The 14,923-nt window shown below is 44.3% G+C and overlaps 1 protein-coding gene across 3 annotated transcripts in view; it reads right to left on the bottom strand.

Annotated features, from left to right (window-relative positions):
- The window catches only part of PCNX3 (pecanex 3), a 707,803-nt gene that overhangs the window by 390,263 nt on the left and 302,617 nt on the right, over positions 1-14,923 (bottom strand). For all 3 annotated transcript variants that reach the window (XM_069207883.1, XM_069207884.1, XM_069207882.1), the window contains 2 exons: positions 3,544-3,636; positions 2,507-2,657 (listed from right to left, as the gene is read on the bottom strand). In XM_069207883.1, coding sequence (XP_069063984.1) covers positions 2,507-2,657; positions 3,544-3,636 — 244 coding nt within the window. The remainder of the gene's footprint in view (positions 1-2,506; positions 2,658-3,543; positions 3,637-14,923) is intronic.

The following is a 14,923-nucleotide window of genomic DNA, read 5'->3' on the forward strand; positions in this document are numbered from 1 at the left end:
CAGTTGTGGGATCAACTCCTAATAGGGGATAAGGAGCGAGACTGATTGGCACTTTTGACACCCTTGCAACTTTTCTTTTGACAGAGTGGCAGGATAAGGTTCAATCTGCTTTAACTTAGACTTCAACTTAGTGTACCACTGACTGCAAATAAGACCTTTCGCAGGAGCAGGTCCGCACCAATGACTTGGAGCAGGACTTGCATGAGGTCCATGACTTCTTTCGATGTTCAGCAATGTACAGCTTCTTGGTCCCGGATCTCCTTTGGGTGCATCACAGCACATTCTTCACAAGACTTAGAGCAGTGTGCTGACCCCAAACATCAAAAGCAGACCTCAAGCAGGTCCATTACCAACATCTGTTTCCGACACTCATGTCATGATTTCAACCCTGCAGCCTTTTACGAGGACTTTGTTCCTGGAGACAACTGTCAACTGATGATGGAGTGAGTGAATATCTGGATCCATGTTCGATAGAACGGAAGAAAAGAAACAGACTTTACCCATTTTTATGCAGCTCATCATTTCCACGGTGCAACGAGGTGAACACGGAGCTGTATGGTACCACCTAGTGATGTATATGAACACTTCTGTGAAAACGTCTGGCTCCATTCTGGTGTCTGGGGAATATTCTAAAGGTGAGCAATCCATCCATGGTTAGATGTATCCATCAGAAGCATTAACAACAGAAGCCAGGTACGTAACAGCAAACACCAATGTAGAGTATCTGCTGTAGACAACACTGAGTAAGACACTGTTTACAACAATCAGAGAAAACTAGATGAGTCACAAATGTAGCTGGGAGCTCATAAATACCGCTCTAAGCATAACATATGCTGATCATTTGGTTCAATGCTATTTTAAATACTAGTGCCTTGTGAAAAACAATGTAATATTTGTGGTTCTATCTACCTCCAGAAAAAGTTAGCACCTTAGGATTTTCTTTATGTATAAAAATGTACTGCCGTTTTACCAACTCTTAGCAGGTAATTAAAGAATTGGTAGTGCTTTGTCGACTTTTTGTTTATTGTTCTGTTCTTTGTACCACACTATTCGATTTTCCAACTCTTTCCTCTTACCGCTTAAGTTCTGATTGTTCAACTTAGCTAACCTGGAAGAATCAAGTGTCTGGTCATAAACACTGTTTTTCTCTCTGCGAACCTTTTAGTTTGATATTACACATCTGAGTTTTTATTGAATATACATTCTCTAACATTTTGTGTAGTCCTTCAATTGTTACATGCAAATATGATAACAAGCTTATGCGAATATATTCATGGCATTTAAACATTCCTGCTGAAGCATATCATTCTTACCCATTATAAACAAACAGCCTCTAGAGATCAGTGATTGCATGCTATGTTTTATTTCATTTAAAGAGCATTCTTTAATAGTCTAAAGTATCGCAAAGCTCATTGTGCTACTACTTACTATTATGTAATCTAAGACCCATCAGCGGACCTCTGCTAAAGTATTCTAAAAGTGAGTGTAAATGGTTAGATGTTAAACAGGAGATCTGAGCTTTGCACACCAGATCTTTGAAGAAAGGACAGGCACAACTTAAGGTTAATGGAAGGTTGTTGTGTAGCGACAAGTGATCTTCACTGGCTACCACAGTGACTGTGTTTGTTCTATGACACAAGCTACTTCGGTGAAAGAAATAGGAGTACCGTTATTCACACAGAATAATAAGTCCTATTGTTCTATATCAAGTTTGTAGTGGTCACTACCTTTGAAACTCAAGACAGGCTACTTATTTTTTAATCTGCTAGAGCTAGCATAGTGCCTAAATGTAGCAAACACTGCTGTTAATTGATAGAGATACCAAACCATATGCAAACATTTACTGATGTTTACAGTAATGAGTAATGTCCTTGCTGCTTTGTTTATATTCGATGTGGTTCCAATACATATTGTGTGCACCAGATTGGGCTTTTAAAATAAGTGCTTTAAAATGCACATTCTTTTTCTTGGTGCTCATTGAGCGTGTGAATTATGATAAAGGAATTGGATTTCTATTAAAGTGTCCCTGTATAGTCCCATGGAACTGGCTGTTACCAGACACACATCTTACACAAGCCCTGCTCAGTGCTTTGGGGAGTGGCTGCAGTCCAACTGATCTTGGTCTGAGTTCTTAGTGCCAGGGGGCCAAGAAAAACAGAGGAACATTGCTATGCAATTGGGGCACAATAGTACTGGTGGTTATAGGACACCTGTGGCGACCACAGTATAAACACTACCTACAACTGTCCAAGTAGCCCAAGAAAGGTCTCAAACATGCCAAATGCATGAATGCCAGTGGCATAGAGATGTGAGTGACATATCTGTAGGTTTTGTGTCCATTATGAGAGTTTCCTCATAATTCTAGTCTTTGGAATTTGTACCTTGCAGCCATTAAAGCTATGGAAAAATATTCAAAAGGTTATGAATTTAGAAAGTTGCCATTACTTGAGAGTTATGATTCAGGTATTTAATGTCTTATGAAAGTATGAGCAAACAAACTACTTACTCCTGACTTCAAAATGGCTGTATTCTCCAGATTTCAAAACAGGCTGGGAGAAGCAGAACCAGGGAAGCTGTTTCCTGAGCTGTGGGAGGAGGTAGTGTGCCAAGAAGCCTATCAGTCCCGCTAATGCATACAGAACATAACCTAAAACAGACTAGAAAGAAAGAAATATTGAAGGTGACAGCAATAGAATAAATATTAACATCTATTTGGGAGTGGTGAAAGACAGTAGCCCAAGATAAGGAGTAGGTAGAGTTACAAACATACAAAAGGGAAGGCAGACTAGTGCAGACAGGGATAGGATGAAGGTGGATGCAGACAATGAGGAAAAGGCAGTCTGCATCAGAAGAATAAATGAAACTCAGAAAAGTTAATACCACAGTGTCTCAATTTTGCTTATACACGGTTTAATTCTTAGATCATTCTATAGCTCTACACTCCTTTAGGGATTACTATCCAATATTCTTGGCCATTAACACAGGCTGTTGGGGCAAAAAGAAAGAGGTAAGGAGACAAAGGCCACACAAAAAAGTAGATTTACTGAAAAACATTACACAGCAAAAGAATAAAAACAAAAAGAAGAGAGAAAGGGTCCCAAAAAAAGAGCAAACTGAGTTTTTAAAACAAAAAGACCTGAAAAGAATACAATGTGAAAAATAAAAAGTAAGATTAGGAAACTCAAGGACTGTACATGAAAGGAATTATGAATGAAGTAGAAAAAAGAAAATGCAGTAGTTAAATAGATGCACAAGTAAAATAAAAATGCATTGATTATATTTGTATTTTTAATTTGTTGACTGCCAGGCTGTCCAAACACACATGCACCAGATTAATTGCACCATATGTATGCATACCTTGAAAAACTTTAGATGGGCACTTCCCCTAACATTAGTGGTTCTTATCTTTATTTTTTGTCAATATTTCACATGATGCCCACTGATGAGAACTAGGTACACAATGCCAAAAGTGATACTTCTTAACCTCATACGTGGCTTCCACCTGCACATAACATCAACCCTCTGTAGTCCCAGAAGGCTCACCTTCAGAGCAATGAAGACAGTACTGGCGCTGATGGCGAAAGTGATCACAGCCACTACGAAGCACATTACCAGGTCAGAGTGCAGTATTTCACGCTGGAAAAGAGACATGGAATAAATAGTGAGTTCAACAGGGCCCAGGTTCAGCATACTGGAGAGACTATCATCTCCATTTAGCAGCTTCTAACAGTGGTTATTAATGTCACTTGACACATACAAAGGAATGCATGATCTTCCTCACAGGGGCTCAACTGTAGAACATGCTTCTGGTATTTCTGAACACTGAAAATCCAACTTTCTCCACTATCAAGAACATCATAAGTCACAAGGGGCTAAATGTGCACTGGGATGCCTTAGTTCACAACGTGTTTACCTTAAAACCTCATTCAGCTAAAGAAATTGATCTTGGGCACATCTCCGGGGTACACTAGAGCCTGACATTTCAGACTCTGGCAGCCTACACAATTCTATCGGGATGACAGGCAGATCTAAGTGACCAAGCAGCCCTTGCATCGATCCAGGGGCAGCACAGCTAAATAGAGTTGTGGACATTCATACAATACCTACCTGTGTTTAAGAGCACGTGAGAAGGGCTTTTTTTAGTTGTGCATACTCTTGCAAAGGAAATGAAAGCAAGCCTGCCAATAACTAGATACAGGGCCTGTTCTACAAACATCTCAGAGGCATCTTATGATGCAGATGGTTCCTGTGGTTCATTTCTTTGGTGCCAAGTTTATCTTCTGCCACTCCCAAATTCCTTACTTGTGTTTAGGCAACTGGGGAGAGGACCTAGGTCTTGTGGCCAGATGATGGAGGTGTGATTATTGTTATATTTTTCATATGCTAGTAAAGCAATTGAAGAGTTTAGCCTTTGAGAGTGGAGCACCAGACTGATCAAGTGTGCCCTGTCAGTAAGCAAGAAATTCAATATATCTTAGAAGAACATGAGCAAACCTTTTTCAGTAATATATCGATGCACCCGTCCAGGCACTGGCAAGGTCACTGCTGTATCCAGATTCACATGTAACAGCTATATCACTGAAAATAAGTATCATTCCACACTCGGACAGAAAGTCAAGATGAAAGAAGGAATTTTATGTCTGGTCTTGTGAGCTGAGGCTGAAAAGACTGGCCTACCATGTCCTTTTAAGAGGGATGGAGGTCAAATAACCAGAATTTCGCTGTTGGTATATAAGTATTTTCTACAATCAATTCTGGCAATTCAGGCACTTTCATTCCTTGGTATACTACGTTTATGCTCTTGGATACTTCCGCTTGGTCTGCATATAGAACCACAAGTAGGGAAATATATTTTCCTCTGAGTTTATTACAGATACTTCACTTTCATTGCGTTGCTCATTAAAGTTACACAATTTGCAATGCATTTGCTGCTGCATGTTCCATATCTACCCTAAAGATGGCCCCAATGGCTCCCTGAAAACCCTTGGTGGGAATGTTTCAGTAAGAACCAGTTAACTACCTTTGGTAATGCATTTCTGGTGAATATTTTAACCACAGATTCTTCACCTTGTGATATTACCGCCAGGCATCAAACCGAATATGGAAACTCAAAAGATGTGCTCCATGGCACAGGTAGGTGGCACTGTGAGGTTCTACACGGATGTTGTTCAGCTCACTGCTGCATATAAGCGCCACAGAGACACACTGACTTCAGCTGTAATACAAGCCTTGTTAGCACCCTCAGATGCAGAAACGAAAAGCAAATTGGCTTGACCAGTGCACAGATCTCTAGGTTGGAACAGTTTTAGATGGGCAAAACAACCCTTTCCCCAGCATAGGGAGCTGGTAGATTCGATGAGCAATCCGAGGTTGGATCGAGTATCCATCAGAAAGAGTGTTATCAAAAGTAAGTAAATTGCTTTTCTGACGGATACCCCAGATTCCTCACCATCTGAATATATACCAAAGTAGTATCCCTGCCCCGTTCACCCCATCCCCCTCCGGGTCTGTGGAATGACTCAGATCAAATGGTCTTGCAGGACCGAAGGGCAATATGCCCATCTCGACAGACCCGACTGTCAACGCAACAGTGCCTTGTAAACGTATGCACTGACGTCCATGCAGCAGTCTGACAGTTATCTAAGACAGACACACTGCATACTAACACAGTAGAAATCCCCTTGGCTTGAGTGGAATGAGTCCTCAAACTATAAGATGGCTGCTTTTAGCTACCACATAGCACATTTTTATGCAGAATATCTGCACTGCTTTGCCCTTCTTTGCATCCAAAAAACCCACATTCATTCACCCAATGATCCCTGGTATTATCAATGTAGAAACTGAGGGCTCCCTTGGGGTCCAAATTATGCACTCTAACCTCCTCTTTTGAGGGGTTAGGTAGTGCAAAAAAAATAAGTGATACCCTGCCCAATGTGGAAAAGTGTTCCCAACCTTTCTGGAAATGCAGCTCGAGTTCTAAACACCAGCTTCTCTAGAAGAATGTTGTAAAAACCACTTGGACCAAGACAGGGTCTTCAGTTCACTCACATGAAAAGTTGGCATGACTGCGACCCGAAAAAACATTCCCAGGGTCACGAGACAGAGGTCAGCTGTGCAATGCCTCTAATGTAGGAGACATTAGAAAAGTGAGAATGAAATTTAAGTCCCACTGTGACATCAAAAATTGCTTCAGTGGGAATGTGGGCTGACAACCTTTAGAAAATCTCATCACATGTGATTTAAACAAAGAAGGCTGATCCAGCAACCTGAAAAAAAACCAAAAGAGCTGACAAATAATCTTGAACAGTACCGAAGGCATGTCCCTGATGGGCCAAAGACAAAATGAATACCAGCAGTTCAGGCAGCTTAGCTTGTAGCGAGTCAATCCAATGGATGCCAGACAGACACAAACGTGTCCCAGCACCCGGTGAACACTGATTTCGTAGATGGGTGCCAGGCTGCCACATTCACATTAACAACTTTATGAGGCAGAACAAAGGAGATTAGCTCCCACCGCCCACTCTCAATGCATGAAGGTGCAGAGTGCGAAGCCCTGATGCAGGACCCTGCCCTGTTGCTATGAGAGTAGATCTTCCCAAAGTGGAAGACCGATTAAAGAAGAGCTGCTCATGCCCAGGAGTCTTGTATACCACCTCCTCCTTTCCCAGTCCAAAGCCACTAGGATGACTTGAGCCCTGTCGATGTTTAGAGCTAGAACCAAGGTAGGTAGAGGTGAAATACACACAGGAGTCCGAGCCCTGATTCAAACAGATTGAGTTTCAGTGAGAGAGCTTTCTTGGGAACTCTAGAGTGCAAAAATACTGATATTGTGCATTCTTGAAAGTGGCAAAAATACAGAGCCAGGGTTCCTGCCATTCCTGGAAACCACCTTGGGCCACTGCTATTCCTGATGTGCTAGGCGAAGACTGAGTTGGTCTGCCTGTAGGAGGCTGGCTCTCTATGTATCGTGCAAAGCTTGGCACAATGTTCAGGGGGTCCAGGCAACCACACGTTGGTTTACTGGGGTAAAAACAAAATCACCTAACACTCTAATTTTTAAGGTAGCTTGGTCGAGTAGATAGGCCAGTCTTGAAGACGTGCAAAGCATCTGTTGTACTCACAGCATCAATCTTGCAAATCACACACTCAAAGGATAACTTGAGACCAATTTATAAAAATACTTGAGATTTTCATGCAATTTTTAAGACCAAGATTATCGAACTTGTTAAGTACTTGCTGAGTTACGAATTTTAGAAGTTTAGGAGAAATAGTCTTTTGTGCGTAATTAGGCACCATAGGAATCAATGGAAGTTCACCTTTAAAAATACATATAAAATAGTACAGTTCGTTTACCAAATTCTTCTTTTGCAGGTTTGCTGAGGTCGTCAGTGGGCACACTGTGCCAGCTGGAGAAGTTTGGGAGGCTCTGGGTTCCGGTGGGACCAGTGCAAGGTGGACTCTGGAGCTGGTGCAGGGAACCACTTGGAAAAGCACTGCACAGGTAAGTTTAAAGGTGGTTCCTTGGAGTCACCTTGGAGTGCCGAGGTAGCAAGGGGTGGGGGACACTTAGGACACAGCAGGTTCTTCGGTGCAGGGCATAGGGCGGCCAGGTGAAGAGTGAATAGGTGAGCCAGGATCTATGCACAAGGTTGCCCTCAGTAGCAGGAGTTATATTGGTTCAAGGGTCGTTTGTAGGACAATTGGGGCACTCTGGCGGGAGGTCCGAGGTCTTCCTTAAGTCCCTTGACGGGGGCTTCCTCCTGGTCCTTTTTCAGCCCTAAATGGGCTGGTTTTCTTGGTGCCAGACGTTGGCTGACCAATACCCAGGGTATTGGAACAGTTTGAGCACTGGAGGGCGCACTGCCACCAAACATGGCACACCAGCAGGGTTTGTCCTCGTGGTCGTTGGTGTGTAGTTTGGGCCAGCTGCAGTGTCTGGTTCAGTAGATAGCAGCTTGTCAGTGAAGTGACTCTCACTGGCTTGCTGGTTTCTTGCTGTTGTAGAGTGGCACCTCCACTATGGAGGGAGTTCTACGGCAATATTCGAAGCCTAGAGGTCCTCTGGGGTTCTTTAGAGTTTTTCCAGTTGTCCAGCAGCTAGTCAGCGGCGACTGTCAGGTCCTCGGTGCAGCAGGCAGGGTTTGGCACTTTTTCTTTCTTGCAGCAGGTCCACAGATCTCGTGCTTTGGATCTTCTTGTTGATGGTCTTCTTTTGTCCATCAAATCGGATTTCCTGGTCTAGGGATGCCCACTAAATACTGTATTTAGTGGGTGTTTTAGGGGGAACCTGGCAGTGACCAATGGGTCATCTACCTTTGGATGGCTACACTAACTAAAGTGACCAGTTCCCGTGGGAAGGGGCAATTCCCTATCCCTGATTGGCTATTTTTCTTTCCATTTAAGATGGAGGAAAATCAAATGGAGTGCCAACCTCGCAGGCAACACCTTAGGGTTGGTGCATGCCAGTTGGGGCCTCTTCTTCCTACACTGAGTTTCCACCCATTGCTCCTGCCAAAAGTGTGGGTTTGCATGGGGGTTACCATCTGCTGCTAGGCACAGGCCGAGGGTCAAGTTTCAGAGGCAGTTAGCCCTTTGAAGCTCGCCGCCAGGGCAGTGCACCCTCCTGAGGGAGGGGGTGTTGGCACTTCCACACAGGATGGGCTCCAGAATGCGGATCTCTCCCCCAAGGTTTGTAGATTGGATGTCTGGAGGTGGCAGGCTGGGTAGAACCAGTCAGCAACCATGCAGGGTAGTTAGATCGTGCAGGGGGCGCCTCTATGGTGACCCCTGGGTACCGCCTATAATAATTCCAACACTGGCACCAGTGTGGATTTATCACTCTGAGTTGTTGGATACCAAACAACCCAGGGTTCAGAATGGCCATCAGGTTGCTGTGAAACTCGTACTGACCAGTGTCCAGCACATGTATTTTAAAATGGCTGCTCTGTTCACTCACTATGCCCCAGTATGGACAAGGACACAGTGGGGACATATTGTTCATGCAGCTATGCCCACATACAGTACAGTGCACCCTTCCTTAGGGCTAAAAGGCCTGCCAGAGGGGTGACTTAGCAATATGATATGCAGTGTAGAGTGGACAGGGCACACAAGCAGTGTGCCATGTCAGTCTTTTATTTTAGTATCGGGGCACTCACCCTGCAATGGCAGTGCTGGGTGCACTTGGATGCAGGGCCTTAGAGGGTGGTACAATCAGTGCTGCTGCCCTCGGGGGCCTACCCTTAATACCTCCAGCCCTGAGCACCTAAGTACCATTTACTAGGGGCTTATGGTGGCAGCCAAGGATGTCTCCAATTGTGCCAATGCATCACAACAGTTTAGGGAAACCGCTCTGGCCCTGGGAACCTGGTTAGCAGGGGCCCTGGGCACTATTGACTTCTAAGCTACATCATACATCAGGCAAAAAGTGGGGGGCTAACCATAACAAAAAGAGGCCTTTTCTCACACTTCCCTAGCTTAAAGATTCACACCATGTGGATCACATCCAGACAAATGCCCTGGCAAGTCACCCATTTCCAGAGGCACAAAGCTTCCTTGCACAGGATCACCCACAACTTCAACAAAATGATGTGGAGGCTGGCTTCTGCCAGACACCACAGTTCTCTAATGTCCATCTCTCCTAGATGGCTTACGCAGCCCAGTACTGATGCTTCAGTGACCACCGTCTGCTCTGGGTGGGATAAGGAGACTGGTATGGCACTGACCCTATCAGGGTCCCGCAGCCACCACTGTAGATATTTCGCAGTCTCCTCCAAAATCTGGATGCAATCCAACAGGTTTCCCTAGTGATGTACCCACTGGGACTTCAGATCCCAATGCAAAGCCACCATGTGCCACCTGGTATGTTGGACTAGCAGTATGCAGGAGATAAGGAGTCTCAGCAACCTCTACACCATCCTCACTGAGATTCAAAATAGAGTGAAACATCTGGATCATATCCTGAATTACCATAACTCTCCAGGGACCTGGGGGGTGAAACTGCAGTGCAACTGGGAAAGCTTCAATGAATGGGAGGATCTGTGACGGAGTCAGGTATGACTGTGGCACTTTGATAGAGAACCTCAACGAGGTTATGATGTTCGCCATCATCTGAGGTGGTCCACAACTGTCTGAGAAACACCACCCTCGAACAGCTAGTCTTTAAGGTAAGGTAAGACTGATACACCCAACCTCCAAAGATGCACTACATCCACAGTCATCACTCTTGTGAATATCCAAAGGACACTGGTAAGGCCAAAGGAAGGAACCACAACCTGGAAATGCTCCTGGGCCTCTGAGCTGCAGGTAACACCTGTGGGCCTGCACAACAGAAATACATTCTCACGTAGACAGGAAAAGGTGAGAGAACCAAAACAGCTACAATGTTAGAGGAAAGATTATGTCGTTGGGAGGCGGAGGATATTTCACATTTGTGCCCAGTTTTGTCCCACCATATTGCACTACTAAGGGATTAATGCTGGGGAATCGTGGAGGGAGAAGCATAGGCACATTATAGAACTAGGCAACACAAATTATACAAGATAGAAAACAAAATAGGGAAGCTTCTGACATGCCTGGCTCACAGGGGAGAGGGGAGATGCTGGAAACACTGGTTAGAGGGCAGAGACCAGAGTAAGGTAGACCCTGCTGAGGTATGGGTATGGCTGAGGTCTTGGGGTGATCATTTGGCACACACATATCAATTTAAAACAAGGGAGACACTGGAAGAATGTCAGACTTTCAATAATGATTATCCAATTCCAGTACTCGACAAAGATGACAGACAGATGTTGGACAAATACATTAGTGCAGATGAGATCAGGGAGGCCATCAAAAAATTGCGGAGGGGAAAAGCACCTGGCACCAATGAGTTTTGCCTGAATTCTTTTTAAATGTTTGGAAAAGAAGGTGGTGGAGCCGATTAAGGACATGCTACACAAGGTGGGGTGGGCTGGAATTCCACCAAGACATCAGAAAGGCCCCAAGTGTACTTATTCCTAAGGTGGGAAAGCCCCTGGAGCAGAGTGCCTCATACTGGCCAATCACTCTCCTTAATGTAGAAGTTAAAATTTTGGCAATAGTACTGGTAAACTGCCTGATTGTGGTCCTAGACAAATTAATAGTTCCAGATCAGCCTGGTGTCATGCCCTTGAGAACCACAAGACCCAACTTAGATGGTTGTATGGGTACCTGGCTAGATGCAGCACTCTTCAAGAGTTCACAATACTATTAGCCTTAGATGCCAAAAAGGCATTTGATACAGTGGAGTGGTGGCGTCTGCTGGTGCAGGGTTTGGTTCCAAGTTTTTAATCGTAGATTAAACTCCTATATGCCAAACACATGGCAATATTCAGAGTTAACGGAGCACTGTCCTGAGAGATCGAGCCTTGGGTGGGGGGAGGGCCTGCTCCCTCCTTTGCTGTTTGTGCTGGCGACTTTGGTGGACTGGGTACGAGCGGATACTCGCATGTGTGGGATAAGGTAGGTCCTGGGGGTGTGAAGATGTACTCTCCCTCTAAGCCAACAATCGCCTGCTCTATCTAGCAGATCTGATTCATTCCATTCCTGGGGTGTTGGAGATCATGGAAATTTCTAGAAGGTTTTCAGATATATGTATCACTGTAATCATGTACTGTATGAATAGTTAAACTACATTGCCTGGCCTATTCAGATTGATTTCTAGACAGCACCACCAGCCAAGTATAGAACTTATGAACAAGTTCTGGTTTGTTAAAATTGGCCTAACTTTATACAAATGGTTTCAAGATGTCTGCTGTGATGGCGCGGGGCATACTGATAAGTTGGCAGCACTTTGTCAAATATTGGCTGAGGTGCTGTGTTGTACGCACAGCTCATCAAAAAGACTGCCTAACATGTTCTGTTTGAGGAAGGAGAATTAGAAATGTGACTGGAAAGGTGCTGTGTAGTACAGCTGGCTTCAAGTGGCAATCCTGTTATGTACTCAGTTAGACTCCATTGAGAATGTGTTTCATGTCTGTATGGCATTCTGACCAACTTGTTCTACTGCATTTTAGTGTGTGCCTATCATGGTTGGTGTGTGATGTGTAATAATCACAAGTGTGAGCATGGTGTAGTCAGCTACATGGCATATTTGAGCTCTAATGGGACGTATTCAAGGTGGTCTATCCAATATGTTCTGTTGGAAGTCCACATCTATGGTTACATCACTGCTTTTTGTGCTTGGTAGTAATAAATAATTTTATATTCGTTCAGCCTCCATTAGGTATATTTAACACCTTATTGTCTAATCCAACATCTTTAGCAGCTTTGAGTCTGATCCTACCAACTGCCATTTGTATTTTTGTATTCTTCTTTCTGGTAAATGTGCCCAAGGACTAGGGAGAAATAAACTGTAGTAGAGAAAAGTTCAACAAGGCAACCAAAACCACTGGAATCCTTCCCAAGGCTAAGACACATGATACTTACACGCAACTACAATTCTGAACGGTTAGCATCTTTCATAAATGCACATGCCTGAATCATTCTCATTCCATGACATGGTAGTCCCATAGTAACATTTTCATAGCAGTTAAAGAAAATTTCTTTAAAAACAACATTAAAAACGTACAAATTTACTAGCACAGTCATCTCATTAGAAAATACCCTAACTTCAGCCAATAAGGTAAGAATGCACTACACTCTACTATCCCTAGAGACTTCCTCAGTTTAAATTTCTAAAGCATTTGTATGAAAGGATACAAACAGTAAAAGCCTTCGACAGGTGAAGCGGAAGGGTCACAGAGAACTCTACGCAAAATACCAGTGCTGAATAACTGCACTTAAAAGGTAAATAACTGTCTATAGCACTGAATCTTTCTTAAATGCATATGCTTGAATCTGAATAACAAACAGTATTCCGTATCTAATCAAAATTCATCGAACGTATAAAATATTGTGACCCGATTAAAGGGATTATAAATGCATAAATACATATAGAATCAAGAAGAGGCTTCCCTTGATGGCAAAGATAAGGCAAAACTGCCTGAATGACGACAGTCTCTGGAAGGGTCTGCATGCAATCAATAGAGCTTTTTAAATGTGCAGCAACTCTTCCGTGTTGCAGCTCTATCAGAGTACGATAAAGTAGCTCCAGGATAGAGGGCAGTCATTGCCTTTAGTCCCTTTGTGAATTAAGGATACAGAGTAACTGTAAGGGACAACCAACCTTAAAGTGACAAAATACAAAGCACCAGTAATCCATCTCACTATTCCTTGTTTAGAGGGAGGACACCCACCTTGAGATTGGCCAAAAGCCATGAAGATCTGGTGTGAGTGATGGAAGGAGTTGATAAAATCAACATATAATCTTAAACATCTGCAGATATAAAGGAAAGCAGCGCTTGTTCCACGCTTACAGTACAGTTCTGAAAGAATGCTGTGATCATAACCAACTCATTTAAGTAATAAGTCAGTAGGGACTTTCAGGATGAATTTTGAGTTAGAAGCAAAATAGATTGGATTGTTAAAGCGTGAATTTCACAGACTTGACCAAAGTGGGGGTCAAAAGCAGCACTATTCCATAATAAATTTGATGTCAGTTTTCTAAATGTGTTCAAAGAGGGTTTCGTAGTTGCCCTACCACATTACCAGATTGATATGGGAGAGCTAAGGGGTGGAGGGTTAGGGGCGTTGGGGAGATGAACAGTGTAAGAAAATGGCTCCCTGTTGTAGTTACCCCCCACTTTTTGCCTGATACGGATGCTGACTTGACAGAGAAGTGTGCTGGGACCCTGCTAACCAGGTCCCAGCACCAGCGTTCTTTCACCTAAAATGTACCATTGTTTCCACAATTGGCACAATCCTGGCACACAGGTAAGTCCCTTGTAAAAGGATACCAGTGGTACCAAGGGCCCTGTGACCAGGGAAGGTCCCAAACGGCTGCAGTATATGTTGTGCCACCCTAAGGGACCCCTCACCTAACACATGCACACTGCCATTGTAGATTGTGTGTGTTGGTGGGGAGAAAAAGACCAAGTCGACATGCATCCCCCTGAGGATGCCATGCCCACAAACCACTACCTGTGGCATAGGTAAGTCACCCCTTTAGCAGGCCTTACAGCCCTAAAGCAGGGCACACTATACCACAGGTGAGGGCATATGTGCATGAGCACTATGCCCCTGCAGTGTAAGCAAAAACCTTAGACATTGTAAGTGCAGGGTAGCCATTAAGAGGATATGGTCTGGGAGTTTGTCAAAGCAAACTCCACAGCTCCATAATGGCTACACTGAATTCTGGGAAGTTTGGTATCAAACTTCAGAATAATAAACCCACACTGATGCCAGTGTTGGATTTATTACAAAATGCACACAGAGGGCATCTTAGAGATGCCCCCTGTATTTTACCCAATCCTTCAGTGCAGGACTGACTGGTCTGTGCCAGCCTGCTGCTGAGAGATGAGTTTCTGACCCCCTGGGGTGAGGGCCTTTGTGCTCGGAGGCCAGAAACAAAGCCTGCACTGGGTCGAGATGCTTAACACCCCCCCCCCCCCCTTTGCAGGAACTCTAACACCTAGCAGTGAGCTTCAAAGGCTCAGGCTTCGTGTTACAATGCCCCAGGGTACTCCAGCTAGTAGAGATGCCTGCCCCCTGGACAGAGCCCCCACTTTTGGCGGCAAGTCCACGGGGAGATAATGAGAAAAACAAGGAGTCACCCACCAGTCAGGACAGCCCCTAAGGTGGCCTGAGCTGAGGTGACCCCTACCTTTAGAAATCCTCCATCTTGGTTTTGGAGAATTCCCCCAATAGGATTAGGGATATGTCCCCTCCCCTCAGGGAGGAGGCACAAAGAGGGGGTAGCCACCTTAAAGGACAGTAGCCATTGGCTACTGCCCTCCCAGACCTAAACACACCTCTAAATGCAGTATTTAGGGGCTCCCTAGATCCCAGGAAATCCGATTCCTGCAAC

Source organism: Pleurodeles waltl, chromosome 9 (assembly GCF_031143425.1).
Source record: "Pleurodeles waltl isolate 20211129_DDA chromosome 9, aPleWal1.hap1.20221129, whole genome shotgun sequence".
NCBI classification, from domain to species: domain Eukaryota; kingdom Metazoa; phylum Chordata; class Amphibia; order Caudata; family Salamandridae; genus Pleurodeles; species Pleurodeles waltl.